This window comes from Wyeomyia smithii, chromosome 2 (assembly GCF_029784165.1).
Source record: "Wyeomyia smithii strain HCP4-BCI-WySm-NY-G18 chromosome 2, ASM2978416v1, whole genome shotgun sequence".
In the NCBI taxonomy this organism is placed as follows: domain Eukaryota; kingdom Metazoa; phylum Arthropoda; class Insecta; order Diptera; family Culicidae; genus Wyeomyia; species Wyeomyia smithii.
This window is the reverse complement of record NC_073695.1, coordinates 53,989,863-54,007,519: the sequence shown is the minus strand read 5'-3', so window position 1 is coordinate 54,007,519 and position 17,657 is coordinate 53,989,863. Positions and strand designations below refer to the sequence as shown.

The following is a 17,657-nucleotide window of genomic DNA, read 5'->3' as shown; positions in this document are numbered from 1 at the left end:
TATCTGGCAACACTACCGGACGAAATTAATATTTTTTCTGGATTCCTTGGTTTATTTTCTTGAAAATGCATCTATCACTATTTTTCGGGTGACTTACGTCTATAAATTGTAGAAAAAAAATTAATTACGAAGTTTGCAACTTTTTTCGTAAAAATGTTATATCTCGGGATTGGCCCATATTACCTCGGGATGATAGTTGTTTCTAATGTGAAATTTTCCAAGAAACACGATTAAATTATCAAATTTAAAATCAAAATGGCTGCATTTGACGAAAAATGTAAATTTAGTTTTCAAATACAAAAATAATTTATCTGACAACACTTCCGGTCAAAACTTATATTTTTTCTGGATTCCTTGGTTTATTTCCTTTAAGAACCATCCATCAATGTTTTTCGGACATCTTACAACTATGAATTACAGAAAAAGGAAAAAGAGATTTTTGACAAAAATTGCGCGACTTTGCAATAAATAGGGGGTCCTAGAAAGCGGGGGGTATTCCAAACGACAAAAAATTTGGGATTTTTCCAAAGAGACAGTAGATGAATAATTCCCCCAACTTTGAACAAAATCTGTGATGGTCGTGTCCAAGTGGCATGTACACTTCGTATGGATTGACCCATATAACAAAAGTAACAAAAAATAGAAATAGCAAAAATGAAAAGTTGCAATAGTAACAAAAATTATCAAAAATTACAAAAATATTCAAAATTACGAAAATGACAAAAATAACAATAATGACGAAAATGACAGCAATGACAAAATTGACAAGAAAGACAAAAATCACAAAAATGCCATACATCTCAAAAAAATGACATGAATCACAGAAATGGACATAAAGACAAAAAATTGACAGAATTACAGCAACTACATAATTTAGATAACACTGGTCAACTCAGGTGTGGTCGTAAAGCTCCAACTAGATAAAAATGAGAGATTACACTGGTCGACAAAATGAAAAATAAGTGTATTCCAAAAGCTCGAACCGGAAAAAACTGATACGGTTTGAACTTTTGGAGTGCACCTGTGTTGACCTGTTTTATAGGTGCTTAGCCATTCCTGTGGATTTTTGTGCCTCCAGCAACCAACTTTTTTTCAGAGACTTAAGTTTGCTCGTGAACATAATGTGATGCGACGAACCCGGCGAGTAGTTACTCTGCGAACTCTCTCGTAAGTTTTGATAATGTCTAGGGGCACCAAATTTCACAGGAATGGTTAAAAAGCTATAATCTATCTAGCACAGCTATTGCGAGCTTTAAGGCGGCACTTTTTTCGCTTTTGTCAACCAGTGTAATTGACAGAAATTCTTTTAACAACAAAATCCCACAGAAATATTATTACAAAAATAAAAAAAAAACAATTACAATTATCAATATTACAAATATGACGTTTTTAAAGTGACAGAATCATGATAAATGAATAAATTTACAAAAGTTTAAATTAAAAAAAATGTTATTTTTAAAGTGTAGTGATAAAAATAACCAGAATAGACAAAAATAACCAAAATTGAGAAGAAAAAAGCAGAATCATCCAAGATAAATTTAATACATATTATGAAAGTGGAAATAATGACATACCAAAAATTTAAAAGGCTGTGTATGAGACACGACCGCAAGATTAACATAGAACTACGACAGCCTGAATTATGTCTATTTATTTTTGCGATAGGTTAGAGAATATTCGATTGAAATCGATTATCAAATTTACTGGTCAATTTTACTGAAGGCTAATATTACTATATACTATCTTGTATCAATATGTTTATGTCATTAACTTTCATTCAACATAATAACTCTCTGAGTGGCCCTGAAAAGATTCGAAATGGTAACTGGGGCTGATTTACGGCCTCTAGATAACATTTCGGTTCCGGAAATACTCCTATTACGTGCTTTTTGGCCACTTTCAATTGTTCTACAGAAACCGGCAGCCACCATATTGAATTTCAAAAGGTATATGAGGTCAATTTCTGGTCTCTGTGCATCATTCCGATTACAGGAATACCCATATTGGGATTTCAAAATTGCGTCTAGGGCGGTTTCAGGCCCCTGGGCTACATCCCAATTTTGGGATTACTCATTTTAAGTGGTATTTGGTCATGCTTGACTAGTTTTTTTTTTGAATTCATAAACAGCGAGGTTTTAAGTTTAAAATTTATCAAATTCAACGATGATACAGATTACAGCTATTGTAAGCATTTCGATTAAGAAATTCTTCTCCATTCGAAAAAGTGACTGCTAACAAAAGTGCATTCATGAGCAAAAAACGATTAGAACTAATCTTTCCAGCAAAGCAAAACGAATAAAACCGTGTAAAGCTTTCAGCTCGCAGTACCATATCTACAACGTCTAATGATGCAAGACTATTTCAGTGGAACACCCAGACCGATAAAAAGTACCACGCTCGATATCGTCGCTCGGCCGGGAACAAACGTCACATCAACCTACGTGTGTTTGGCACACAAAAGCATGGCTGCAAGCTGGAATGACCTACCTTAACACTTTGATCGTCCAAATCATGAACCAGGATTTTCCGTTTCTTGTGTCTTTTCTTCTTGCAGTGATGATGCTGGTGATGTCTGGATGAAGGCGAACGGAAGCGGTAAAGTGAAAAAGTTAATCAGTTTGTCGAGTGCCGCAGATGCTGTGGAGAACGCGTGACATTGTGTCTCGTGAAAGAATGTGGAACTGCAATTTTACCGCATCTTACTTCAGTTACTCAGTTTCTTATCAACTTCTTCAACATACCATCAGTTTGAGCAATTTTAAAATACTTTCTATGTTATGGGTCATAAAAAAATTATGGTATCATCATGTTGTAGTGAAGTATGCCTCGTAACCACATTTTTTCACACGACAGTGTAGCGGCTCTCATAGCTTCACTGCAACTTGCAGCGCTTTCGGTTGGGTGCCTTGATACTCACCTATGTTTATGTCTTCTTTTATGTTCAGGCACTATCGAATCTAGCTCACCGTGTCGGTCGGATTCAAGCTGCAGCGAGACGTCGTACATAAAATCTTCATCGTATGGGAATTGGCTGAAATTATTTCCGACGAAAAGGGAAAAGAAGTAAAGAAGACTTGCATTGAGAATAGCTGAAGCGGTAAATGAGGAGTAGAGCGGAGCGTTATAGCACCGTTTAGGGCACCATTGAGGCAAATCTGAAAATCCCTCCGGAGTTGATGATCGTATTGTTTTGCCAGATTATTTTTAGGTTGGGTTGAGGTAACATTTCCTTTTCACTGCTATGGTTTTTCAGCAGAGATTACTTGGCATGAAGTGGCTCAGACAACCAAAAGTTAGTACCCTCCCCCCGCATGAAATGATGAGTAAGAGTGCAGTGTATTGTTAACTTACATCGGTTGATTTGGTGGCCGGCTGAGTATGCAATGCTGGAGACCGCTGCTTCCGAAACCCCCTGGTGCTATTCCGCTTGGTCCAGCCCCGAATGAACCGCCTCCGCCGCCGGTGCTAGTGGTAGGAAACACAATTACCGGATCCGAACAGCGCTTCAAATATTCTAGAACAGGAGGATGAGAGACAAAGTTACTTTGAGAAAATCAACGCTCTTGACACTGAGAACAGATATGGGTAGGGCATCAGCATCGTGATGCGGTGAAAGAAACAGAGATGACTCGAGCCGGTGCTGTGCTGACGTGATGTGCTTAAGGCCAGTGGTTTCTACCGGGTCAGCAGCGGTTGGAGGTTAATGCCTCCCTGGAGTGGAAACTATGACCATCGTTTTGTTACCCATGATTGGCTCGAGGTGGCTACACAGATAAACCTGCAGGCAGGCCTGATAGGTGCGATAAATGATTCCTAATGGGATCGATCGACATAGATTTGCCATTAACTTCCATCTAGATAGTTCCCAGAGGCTAATATAAAGCTGAACGTGGAAAAAAGAACTGAGCATCTTAGTTATGTTTTCGGTCTTTGTTCTTTTTTCTCGAAAATATAATTCATCTGTCTGTTTTGTTTTATTTGCTAAGAGGATAATTAGTTGCAGGCTATATCGCGCAACTTAATAACATACATTTTAAACAATAGGAGGATTATTAATTAAAGCTTTTTGAATTGCTGTATTGAACGTTCGGCTATATATACAAAATTGGTAACAATTAACAATCTTCGTTGTTGTTAGCTCGTTTTTATTTAAAATTAACCAAACAAACATAAAAATATATGAATGCTTTCTAATAGTACCAAGCATGCTATTATGTGTCATGCTTCGAACTCCAGATTTAAATAAGACATCTTTTACAATGACACTCTCATTTATACTACGAACAGTGAGGTTTTTTCACACGGATTTTTCACATTGGTAAATAACGTAGTTTTTTTGCAAGGCACGTTTCCTCCGTGTAAGAAATACTTCACTGTACACCGACAGAGGTTTTTTATTGGGTTTGAGAATGTTAGGTTTTTCGTATTTTTGTCATTTTTGCTATTTTTGTATGTTTTTGCGATTTGTAATTTTGTTGTCTTTGGCATTCATGTAATTTTTATTTATTTATTTTCGTCAAGCAAATGTAAACTACTGTTATAATAATACAATGTTCTCTTATATTCTATACATTATATACATTATTTGATATTCATGACATTTTTGTCATGCGTGAGTATTCGTCTTTTTTGTTTGTAAAAGCATTATTGTTATTCTGGTTGTTATTGTTACAAATTTTTAACCACGCTTAATTTGTCATTTTCGTAACTATGATAACTCTCACCGGTTTTGTATTTTTTTATTTCTGTCTCTTTTGTCTCTATTGTTATATTTGTCATTTTTGTCATCTTTGCAATTATTTTTGTTTTCATTATATCTTCTTTTATCATTTTTGTGATTTTTTAAATTTTTGTCTGTACTTGTTCTCTTCGAATATTTGTCATTCACGTCATATTTTGAAATTTTTGTTTTTTTTTAATTAATTTTACAATGCTCCTTTTTTTATTTTTGCCATTTTAGTCCTTATTGATTTATTAATTTTTGCATCAATGCCTGTGATTTTTTGTTTTGTTTTGTCACTTTTGTCATGTTGTTATTTATCCCCCATCGTAGCGTTTCATCAAAAAGTTGCACCCCCTCGAGATAATAACGTATCTTTATAACAACCGTTCCCCCCATGACAAGTTTTGATCGTGCAAATTTTATTTATCAAATTAAAAATCATGCATTGTATCATTAATGAACAAGAAAAGACAAGAAAGTATAAAAAATGACCCTAAATAAGCAAAACAGTAATAAAAAATACAATGAAAATTTTCTCATAGTTTTATATTGGCTGCGTAACTTGGATTGACCCCCCACCGTCCCCGCCATCACGTTTCGTCACTGCAACTGAAAGCCCTCCGTTCCTTCTCCCCATTCTGATGCTACGTCATTTACGAATATTCCCTTTTGTCAATTTTGACACTTTTGTAATTGTCATTTTTTTTCTTCTTGTTTTCTGTCATTTTTGCCTTTTTCTATCACTGTGGTAATTTTTGTCATTTTTGTATTGTTTTTTATTTGCTATTTTCTGTCCCTTGCGTAGTTTTTGTCATATCTGACATTTCTGTTTTTTTTGGTATGTTCTGTTACTAATGTGATTGCTGTAGTTTTTGTCCTTGGTCATTTTCGTAATTTTTGTCATTGTTATAATTTTTGTCATTTAATTTATGTCGTTTATGTTATGTTATGCCATTTATGTCATTTATGTTATTTATGTCATTTTTGACTTTTATGTCATTTTTGTCATTTATGTCATTTATGTCATTTATGTCATTTATGTCATTTATGTCATTTATGTCATTTATGTCATTTATGTCATTTATGTCATTTATGTCATTTATGTCATTTATGTCATTTATGTCATTTATGTCATTTATGTCATTTATGTTATTTATGTCATTTATGTCATTTATGTCATTTATGTCATTTATGTCATTTATGTCATTTATGTCATTTATTTCATTTATGCCATTTATGTCATTTATGTCATTTATGTCATTTATGTCATTTATGTCTTTTATGTCATTTATGTCATTCATGTCATTTATGTCATTTACGTCATTCATTTTTTTATGTCATTATTGTCCCTTCTGTTATTTTTTGTCATATTTGTCATTTTTGTGTCATTTATGTCAGTTATGTTATTTTGTCATGCGTGTCATTTTTCTCATAAATCTCAATTTTTGTCATTTTGTCATTTATGTGTTTTTGCCATTTTTATAGTATTGTAGTATATAATATATATTTGTAGTATTCCCCTTAGTTTCAGTACCTATGTCATTTTTGTCGTCTCTGTAAGTTTTATCATATGTGTTATTTTCGACACTGTTGCAACTTTTATTTTTACGTGTTGTTTGTTTTCATCTTTGCTTTTTTATCACTTTGGACATATTTGTTATTCCGTTGTGTTTGTCATTTTGCCTTTGTTTGTTATTCGTTTTTCCTGTCCTTTTCGTATTGTTTGTCATATTTGTAATATCTTCTGTTATTGTAATTTGTGTCATTTGTGATGGCAACCCCGTCCCTTCTACATTAACCCAAGAGTTCACCATTATATTATTGAAATAGTTAGAGCCCGGAAAAGAAGAGGTAATTGCGCGTGCTGGAGTTGAAGTTTTCTAATCTAAAATTATCACAAAAGTGCTGATGAGGCAATCCGGAGAAAGTCCAACAAAAAGCTGGTCAAAATAAGAAAAATATTTTTTTTAGCTTTTTGGAGCCGCTATATTTTTTTCTGCAGCTCAAATAAATGCTTCACAAAATTCCATCACTCGATTGACGTTTAACGGTGTTTACCTGTGCTGGGAGCGCTGTAAATACTGACAAATTTTCAAGCATTTTTATTAGGAATCGAACCATTTATATTAACAACTTGTTCCAGGCGTCAAAAAAAAGACAATTGATCAATATTTTGCTGCAAATGAGTTCTTTATGTTCAATGCTAATAAACCAGTTGATATTAGTGCTAATATCTCATCCGGTAACGTCCGGATTGAAAAATGTTGTTTTTGACAAATTTTGACGTTAAGTGTTCACGCGTACATGAGAAAAAGAAAAGATTAAATAGTTGATGGTTCTCTGCCTCATCCTCCAAAGAGAGTTTCAGCTTTACAATGATCATTTGAGATTAGTTTAGTAAAGGAATTTCAACTAACTTGAGTTAACTTAGCATTAACTTGATGCACAGAATTAATAATCCGGACCAATAACACTCCACACAAGAGGTTTTTTCCAACCTACGTAGGTTGCACGAGGCATCCTATAATATGTGAGCATCAAATTGAAAATTCGAAATGTAGATATTTTGCCACATCATTTTACTGGTAAATTTTTCGATTTGTTTCGCTGCTAATTTTGCGAACAAAACATCATACGAGCGTATCACTTTGCCTCCTCACTAACATCAATGGAGAAACATTAGGCTATGTAAATGTAAAGATTAAGTTGGGTGTGTGTGATATTTATAGTTACTCTTTGATACAATACTTGAACCAGCCACTTCCACTTCTAACTCAAATATTATTCGACATATTGCTAAATAGCAGCGAAAATAATTTTGGCCAGGTTTCCACTCGAGTTACTCCTCTGTGCAGCGGTGCGATTTGCCGTTTTTGTCTTTTTTAAAATCTTTTGTTTTAGATCATATATAGTTATAAAAAATCGGAGACTATATATAATCGAGTATGGCCTGTATTTGTAATTTGTGTCATTTATATCATTCTTTTGTTTATATTTATGTCTTCTTTTTTTTTTGTCATTTTAATTGGTGTTGACAGTTTTGTCATTGTCCTTAGTTTTGTCATTTTCGTCATTTATGTTATTTTTGTTATGTTTGGCATTTTGGTCCTTTGTATCATTTGTTGTGTTATATGACATTCTGGTTATGTTTTGTTATTTTTGTCATATATATCATGTATGTCATTTATTTTAGTTTTGTCTTTTCTTTCGTCATTTTAATTTTTTTTTGTTATTTTTGTCATTTTGGTCATTCATGTCAGTTTTGTCATTTATGTCAGTTATGTTTTTTTTTTGTTATTTTTGTCGTTTATATTCTTTTTGCTATTTTTATTTTATGATTCGCTCAGTTTCTGCACCAATGTCATTATTGTCGTCTCTGTAAGTTTGTTTTTTTTTTCATTTTTGGTTTGTCAATCATGTCATTTTTTTGTATTTACGGTATCGAATGTCTTCGTGGTTTCCCTCGGCAGGTTTTTTCATAACATTGCTGCAGAAATCCTGCTGAAGAAAACTTCTTTCGAAGACATTTGATACTGCTCTGCTATGTGATTTTTATCAGATTTGTCATTTTCTTATATATACATTTAAGTCTTTGATATTATTTAAGTCTTTTCTTTCACTTATATGTCATTTTTTACATTTCTATTCTTTATATCAAATCATACATTTTTATTGATTTCGTCAATTAAGTCACTTATGACCTTTTTGTCGTCATTGTCACTTTTGTCATATTTGTCATTTTGAACATATATGGAATTGACATTGTTCTTTCTCAATTTTATTTTTTTCCATTTGTTATTATTTTGGTTTTTTAAAACATTTAGTAATGATTTCTGTTATTTTTGTCATAATATTATTTTTAAATCTGTTTTAGTTAATAATTGTGGTTTGTGTATTTATTTAATTTTTGTAATTAATATGATATCTGTCACCTCTGTCATAGTTATTATTTTCATCACCAACAATAATTCGTCGTCTATGGAAATTTTAGTACGTTGGAAAATAGAATAGAATTGTGACAAAACTATTATGTGAGATTCCAATGTAACTACACGCAAAAGTTGAATGGTACTAAACCATATCATTAATGTACAAAATTAGTGAAGTTTCTGCTTAGGTTTGAAACTTGGATGACGAATGTGTCTGGCTATGGGGCAATTTTTTCAAGTACTCTAAGATCGCTTTTTACGAGGTTTTTTACACGGGTTTTTTTACGCAGACTCCGGAATTTACGCGGTTTTTTTACGCGGATTCCGGAATTCACGCGGTTTTTATTAACGCGGATTCCGGAATTCACGCGTGTTTTTTTACGCGGATTCCGGGATTCACGCGGTATTTTTTTGCGCGGATTTCGGTTTCTCTTCACTCGGATTGCAGAATTATTGCTGTTATTTTTACGCAGATTCCGGAATTCACGCGGTTTTTTTTACGCGAATTTAGGAATTTACGCGGTTTTTTTTACGCGGCACGTATCCCCCGCGTAAAAAGCGACTTCAGTGTATTTGATTAAGCTCTTTTCGATGTTTTCATCGGAGGAAATTACTGCAATAGACAAAATTTATATTAGCAGTGGCTATGTTTACGAGTTTGTACTTTCAATGGTAAAAAAGTCGATGTTGTCGCTGTATAATCATTGCATTATGCTTTACGCACAATTTTTGTTCAAATTCTAAAAAGGCAATAATTAATTGAGGCACTTTTGCGTGTAGGACCATTACACAACTGAAATCAACAACATGCAATAGCGTATAATAGCGGGTAAGACTGCAATTTAGCGTGTAATTTGATCCTGTCCAAAATACTGTGCAGAAACTTCACAACAAACGTACGTCAATCATCTCCAATTCAACTGACATGCACTAAACTTCGGAGTTGCATACTTACTGTACTTTCGTTTGTTGAGTTTCTCTTCGTCGCTTTCGTTCAGTTCCGCCATTATCACTTGATCGTCACCGTAAGGATCATCCCACCCACTAGCAGTGACTGTCGTGGCTCGATTAAAACTATCTCTGCTATAGCGGTCCTTCGAACGGTGCCGATCGTGTTGTTTCGACTGCTTTGAATTCGATGTCCTGCTGCTTGGTCTGTAGTGCAGTTCCACATCGCAGCTTGATTGTCTGAGAAAACCGTGCCGATGCTTTCGGCTTCCGGTACCGTTTCCATTTTCATTGAGCTCACTGATGATTGTCGTTGTCGGTTGTGCCGGTTTCGATTGTTGGCTGAATTCCTGATTGGGTTGTTGAGCTTGTTGTGCGGAGAATGTGCCAGAACGGCTGCCACTACCAGCAGCGGACAGCCGATGCAGCTTTATCATATCACTAACCGGCGACGTGGCTTGACGCATCGTTATCACAGGTAGATTGGGAGACGTCAGCTGATTAAAGCTTTCGATGAGTCCCGGCGTTTGGGGTGGCGTCTGATCGTACTCGACCACCACATCACTCAAGCGCTTCGAGTGGCGATGATGGTGGTGGCGGTGATGATGATGATGATGATTATGCTGATGGTCGGAACTCGTAGAAGCCGGGTTTAATTTGTTCTTCCTACTAGCGCTACTACTACTGCTATCGCCTACTACTAATGCTGACTTTTTCTGGCTAGCACTACAACTAACGCTTTGCTTGCTGCCTTCTAGTAGTGCTGGCTGATGTTTGTCCGTCGGTATCACAATAGAGTTACAGTTGCTAAGATTGCTAGTGGCGCCGCTAGTGTCTCCGTTTCCGACGCCAGTTTCACGACTGAGATCGATTACAAACGAGGTGTCTTCGATGTCTTTGTTCGATTTCGTCGGTACCTGGTGCAATGAGGTCGTCTGATAAGTTGCAGTACTAAACGTCAAATGTCGTGCTTCGGTCGACTTTTGACGCGGAAGAATCGGGCTATTTTGGGCACTGATTGATTTGGCTTCGAGAACGCGCAGCCGATGAACTCCGAGCAGCGAGGACTGCTTCGGAGCGCCTTGACAGTATTTACTAATATTCTTAATTATCGGAACCGGATCGGAGGCGATGCTTCGCTTCATATCGGAAATGTCACTCACGTCCAGTTCGATGGACACATTGGTTCCGCTGTCTTCGAGGTCATACTGGGTACTAAGCGGATCGGAATGTGGTTCTATTTCTATGGATACACTAACAGGTTCTAATGTGCTACATCGTTCCCTAAATCGACCATCGTTCGACAAAATTGATTTTCTATCATCATCTACAGATTGTGCAACGGTACCGCTCTTCAGCGAAGAGCGGTCATCCACGAGGGTACATCCACCAACCGCTCCGGCACTTTCATTATCCACCTGGTCCACATTCACCGCTGTCATACCATCATTGGCCAATCCGGAAACTTCGAACCGATTAATTGCCGGCCCCGATTGTGAACGAAAGCTAGCCACAGTGTCATCAACTCCACTCTGTGCCAGCAGGTGTTCATCGGCATCGACCAGCGAAGACAAATCGCCAATCTCGACGATAACCTCATCAACACCGTCGCTGATGATTGAATTTTCCGGATGCACACCACCGATGGCTTCGGTTTTATTTTCAGCACTCTCAACAGGCGCCACCGCTTCCTCCTCGATTGGCTTGGTGGAGCCAGTTTTCTCATTGCTACCATTTTTCCCTGTCTTCTTACACGCTTTTCTCCCAAACAAAATCCGCCGGATTACCTTGGATTTTTTGTTCCGCTTCCTCTGCTCACACTCACGTTTGATTGCTAGTATCTTGTTTTCCACCAGAGTCGAAAAAACCGCCTCAAACCGTAACGCTCGGCTCAAATCTTCGTACGTTTCGGTGCATACCGCCTTGTCAACCTTCATCTTCCGAGTCTACCCGTTGAACCTGGAACGGCGCGGCAGAAACTGCAGCAACGGTGGAGCATTGGAACCCGTGCCCTCAGCCGAGCCGTGCTGCCTCTTTCCCTTCGGAGTGCTTCAGAGGGGTGGGAATTCCAAAACACAATAAATCGGAATGTTTATTGGGGATACGCTTTTTACGTGCTGGTGGCAGCTTTCCGTTTGGTTGCCATTGTCCACTATGGGAGCTGTTTACGAGCATAAGTGAGAGGCCAACGGTTACTGCAGTATATGGGTCTTTTCAAGGGACAACCTGGCACTAATCGACGACACAGTTTTTAATTTCTAATGGGATAATTTGTTTGGCACGTTCTCTCCAAAAGTCAGATGATGTTCAACTGCAGTTAGGAAAGAGCTTTCTATTGCTGGCAACATCTCTTCGCAGGCAACTCTGTAGAATAGGAGATATAAATAGAGAAACACTTTAGAAAAAATTCACGGTGAGGAACAGTTGAGGGATTATATTTAAACGGTAGCATTTCAAGATATCTCAATCAAAAATCAATGTAAATAATTTCTCGAATATGTGAGCTTATATTTTTAGTGACGTACACTGTTAAAAAATGTTAACAGTGGACTATTTTAATTCGTGAGCTGATGCTAGTTAATAATCTACAACAATATTATGGTTAAAGATTGGATATTTCACTCCAGTGTGAAATCTGTTCGTGGGAGAAACAAATGACCACGCGTTCGCTTTTTATATTGAACGATGGAGGCGCACTGTACATCATTTTTGTTTTAAATGACCGATCTATCGCCAATCGTTTTTAAAAATCATGAGGTCTTACTACTATGAATCTTTGTATTATGAAGCATTATTAGGTGATGTTAGATGTTTGATACTATTCCCGGTTTCAAATGTCAACCACTGGCGAAAGTGCATACCAATCTCAATCAATATTTGTTGTTTGTGCTATTGAAAGCGTCGGTTGCAAGTTTTCAAAGTGGTTGCGATGTAGAGCACAATCACCCATTTACTAAGAAAGAGAAAACGAACAATATGAAACTAACATTTTAAATATTTTTGTCTACTTCTGGTACTTGACATTCCTATGTATAAATTTCATTAACTATGTTCTGACTGTATTCTTCCGAATTACTTTGAGGTATTTCGCGCCGGAATAAGAGTCAATATAATTTTTCATCTTGTCTTCCACGTGTAAAGATCACCAGTATTTTCAATTGAAAATGCCTGGGAAAGCAATAAAGTAAATTACTACAGTCGTCAAAAAAGAGACGACTTTCCCGAATAAAATAACTAAGAAATTCCTAATTGTTCGAAAGAAAACGATTTAACACAGAGGTTTATTAAAGAATGATTGTTTGACAATTATTTTGGTTGCATGATTACAAAGTCCAGAAATTCGAGTCTCTGAGAGAGACTGTTAGTGTCAGTAGGTGGACCGTAGCGCTAGCTCCACAATTGTCTTGTACACTTAACAGTTGGCTGCGAAGTCTGTGTACAATAAACCGAAGGTCGAGTTCCAAATCGAAATGTAGCACCAAGGCTTTGCTTTGCTTGTTGGTTCGATTATGCACCGATTTTCTCTATTATTCAAAAACGGTACAAGGTACCAACCTCATTTTAATCACGTTTTTCTTTGTTGGTCAAAAGAGATTAAAAAAAAATCAAAATTTGGATCGCATCCTTCGGGTAAAAGAAGACCTCAGTGTAGTATTTTTTGCTTCGTTTCATTAAATGAAAGATAGCTATACAAATAGCTATCTTTAAAGAAATTTGTATGGGGCATTCCATACGAAGTGTACATGCCACTTGGACACGACCATCACAGATTTCGCTCAAAGTCTGGGGAATTATTCATCTACTGTCACTTTGGAAAAATCCCAATATTTTTTCTGGATTCCTTGGTTCATTTTCTTCACAATTTTCCTATCACTATTTTTCGGGTGTCTTACATCAATAAATTATAAAATAAATTACTTACGAAATTTACAACTATTTTCGTAAAAATGTTATATCTCGAGATTGGCTCATATTACCTCGGGATGATAGTTGTTTCTTACGTGAAAATTTCCAAGGAACACAATGAAATTATCAAATTTAAAATCAAAATGGCTGCATTTGCCGAAAAATGTAAATTTTGTTTTCAAATACAAAAATAATATATCTGGCAACACTTTCGGTCAAAAGTTGTACTTTGTTTGGATTCCTTGGCTTATTTTCTTCAAAAATCATCTATCAGTATTTTTTGGATATCTTACGTCTATGAATTGTAAGAAAAAGAGAAAGGAGATTTTGAACAAAAAACGCGTGACTTTGCAATAAAGAGGGGGGGTCCTACAGAGCGGGGGGTATTCCAATCGACACCAAAATTGGGATTTTTCCAAAGTGACAGTAGATGAATAATTCCCTCAACTTTGAGCAAAATCTGTGATGGTCGTGTCCAAGTTTGTGCTTTTTCGTGGTCACTTCGTATGCCTGGCCCCAACAACATTGGTTTAAAATGGTTTTAAGTGCATAAATTTTATACACTTTTGATATTTACTAGACAAACCACCACTGTGCGTGGTGTCAATAGCATCCTCATGGCTTGTTGGTTTAACTCGGTTCCAAAAATGAAAATAAAAATTTTGTATCTTTTAAGTAAACTACACATATTCGAGAGTGACCCCCTCCTATAAGTATAATATTTTACAATTCTCACACACATCTGTGTGCGGCCCCATCAGCATCTGTTGGTTTAAATCGGTACGGAATCAATAAGTTAACCAATTGTGTGCTTGATAGAATAAAATTCCATACTTATGTGCGTTGCCCAAGAGTACTCTTATTGTCTGTTTGTTCAAACCGGTACCAATGAATCACCTAATCGAGCTTCTCGATCAGCCGGCTGAACAAAGTATTAATCGAAAACAACTTAATAAAGATGGGTAGGAATCATATGTATGATTGTATCACTTATCAAAATGACTTCAGATTAAACGTGTTCTTCCCTACTAACAAAAATCACTTTTCTGTGATCTTTGTGGACAAACAAAGGCTAAAACGAACAGCAAAGGTCACACTAACTTCTCTTCTTTCTTTGCACCTGATTAGAAGGACGTGGCGCCGTTATTTATCCTTTGAAATATTGAATCACTGGAACTTGTACAATGAAAATGGTCGCCATCAATTGAAAAGCATTTCTTATCTTTTCGAGCCTCTCAGTTGTTAAAATCAAAGTACTCACAAATGAAAAAAAAAATTAATTCAAAGCGAAAGTTAACAGCGTCATTTTCGCCTGATGATTTTCAATTGAAAATGACTTTGTCAGGCTCCTACTCGAGCTTTTAGACCAAAACATAACGATGAATTTCTTAAATTTATTTCATGCAAATAAAAAGTCTGACGATGAACAATCAAGCAGTCATTTCGTGTGCCAAAAGGTAAATTTTTCTTGAGGTATGCAACATTCAACGTTACAAAATTGCTAAATTTCAGGCCAAATTTTATGTATTTACTTTTCTGCAAGACAACGCGTAAGAAATCTGAAAAAAATTATGGCTTATTAGTTCATCAGTTTATTAGATAAAATTTCTGAAAACTTGTATCTCAAAAACTTGATATCTTTTAGAGACTTTTGAAATACACTGGACTTTGTTAACGCGGTTGATTGTACCGTGATGAAAAAATTCGCGTATAAAAAACCGCTTAGTTAAAAAAAAAACCGCGTGAAAAATCTCTATTGAAAAAATAGATCCGGATAAAAAAATAATACGTAAGTTAATATATGCATAAATTTTTTATACTCAATTATACTGCCGGTACACGGATAAATGTCCCATAATGAAAAACAACATGTTGAGTTGACCATAACAGTTTCACGGCACCACAAGTTTATCGTTGAGAACAAAAAACCATGAATGGAATTGGTTTTACGTTCTATAACTTGAAAAAAAGACAAAATGGGACAAAATATGCGGGTACATTTCAAAAGTACTCGCATATTTTGTTCCATCACATATAAATTCAACCAGCACCCGGCAGTATCATTGGCAACGTAGATTGTACTACAGAAAAACAACATTAGTCTAGTTAATTAAATGACATAGTTCTATATGTCAAAAATATTCCGATATACACTAATCTGGAGCAAGATTATATATTTGCAGTTTGTACCACTACGCAGTGGGACTGTAATGCGGGTACTTTCAATATGGGACAAAAACAACTTGGTATTTTCCCCATGTTTTTCCATACAAAAGTATCAATTCTATTTTTTTCTCAGAAAATATGATAACAATTAAGTCGATTCCCGATGATAACTCAAAAGTGACCAAAATCAGTATGGGATAGTTATGCGGATACCGGTTGTATACTGTTGATGGAAATATTACTAAGTGTAGTCATTTTGGATATTTTTCAAAAAGCTTTTTTTAAATATTTTTTACATTGCACAAATAAAATTATTTTGAGATTTACGTTGTGAGCTCAGATCAATTTTGAATTTTTCCAGCCCAACGGTTTATAAACCATCACAGCTTCCAACACACTACTTGTCATGAACAAAAACCATAGACCATACCAGTCAAGATTATGCTCGGGATCCAGGTTGAAACGAATGCGTATTATGGATGAATTTCTTCGGTGGAGTTTTCGGTAGTGTACGCATTTTGTGAATGCGTTTGTATTGACGCTTGTAGCTCCTAGTTACATGAAATTCTAATTTGATCATTTTTCGGAGTCTTTTCTGAGTCGAGTTTCATATATCAGTCAGAAAGCAAAACTATTTTCCATCAAGGACGAGCAAAATGCAGTTCTTCGCGTATAAAACAACCTTCCAACCTTGAAATCGGTAGCAGAAAGATTAACATTGGCTGGGAAAGTTTTCATTGTAGAGAAAAAAAAAACAAGCAGGAAATTTGAGAGCAAGAACACAAGAATGGTCGAATAGAAAAAATCAGTAATTAGTGCACTGGGACAGTTGAAAACTGAGTGCGGATTCGACTAGCAGGACGCCACGGGGAGATTCGGAACCAAACAAGTGTTTTCCAATAATCAGGCGATGCTGAGGTATGGTGACAGCGGTAAGATCCGAACCCACACTGGTGCCTGAAACCAGTTTGAGTTATGTGAGCCGGGGCGACCTAATTTTTTTTGAATGTTTTCACTGTGCCATTTTAAATAAATGTGCGAAGGAAAAAATATTCTAAAAATATACTGAATACTAAAAACCTGATAATTCCGAAAAGATTACAGGCATGTATTAAGAAAGATCTGCACACTTTTCAAGAGTTTAGCGACAATTACGGTGTTCTTAGAATGGTTTGATAAATTTGGAGTGAAAGTTTTTTCGCACATAAAATAATTTTTTGCTCGGATAAATAACATTGTTTATTAAAAAAGCTCTTTCTTCGCTACTTTATTGTAACAAAAGCGTAACAAAAAATCTCGAAATTTTTTTTTCTTCAATGCCGCTTGCGGGAAGTCTGCCATTTTGTTTTGTTTTTTATCAAACAAGTTTTTCTTTATAAAATTGCTCTTTTTTCACTTCGAAAAAAAAAAAAGCATTCACTTTTTACCGCTTTATCGTTCTTTATTCCAACAAAGTAGCAAGAATAGCGCATTATTAAAAAATAATTCATTTCTAAATTTTTATTTCAAGCAGTAAATGTGGGGTTGGCGATTGAAAAATGTACTAACTGGGGAAATAAGTAATTAGAAATAATCAAAAAAAAAACCTTGACTTGCATTATAGTCAATCAAAATGATAAAGATCATTCTGTGCCGAACACCCATCAGTATCGGACGTGTTTGGTGATCGCTCCGATAGAATATAAAACATGAGACGCGTGAGCAAGTGTTGGCATTGTTTGCCTGGTCGAGTGAAGGTTCAAGGTCGCCCGCCTCTGTGCAACTGTTTCGAATCGTGGCTGTTTGCTGGTGCGTAAGCCGATTTGGATGCTAAGTGATTTGTGCTACAGCAGTGGACGAGAATCTCAACACAAAAGAGAAAATAGAAGAAGCTAACAGTTGACAGTGAGTTGTGTCGCTGTGCTGAGTGATTTCACACCCGGCTCGCTGCTGGTGGCTGTTTGGAGCTGCTGTATTGGTGCTGCTGGCTGTAACGGCTGCAGCTT

General features: G+C 36.0%; 1 protein-coding gene across 9 annotated transcripts in view; it reads right to left on the bottom strand.

Moving 5' to 3' along the window:
- Positions 1-17,657, bottom strand: part of LOC129724004 (uncharacterized) — a 338,375-nt gene that overhangs the window by 210,462 nt on the left and 110,256 nt on the right. For all 9 annotated transcript variants that reach the window (XM_055678582.1, XM_055678583.1, XM_055678575.1 and 6 more), the window contains 4 exons: positions 9,608-11,964; positions 3,352-3,514; positions 2,918-3,031; positions 2,488-2,572 (listed from right to left, as the gene is read on the bottom strand). In XM_055678582.1, the coding sequence (XP_055534557.1) occupies positions 2,488-2,572; positions 2,918-3,031; positions 3,352-3,514; positions 9,608-11,537 (2,292 nt within the window). In that variant the 5' untranslated portion in view covers positions 11,538-11,964. The remainder of the gene's footprint in view (positions 1-2,487; positions 2,573-2,917; positions 3,032-3,351; positions 3,515-9,607; positions 11,965-17,657) is intronic.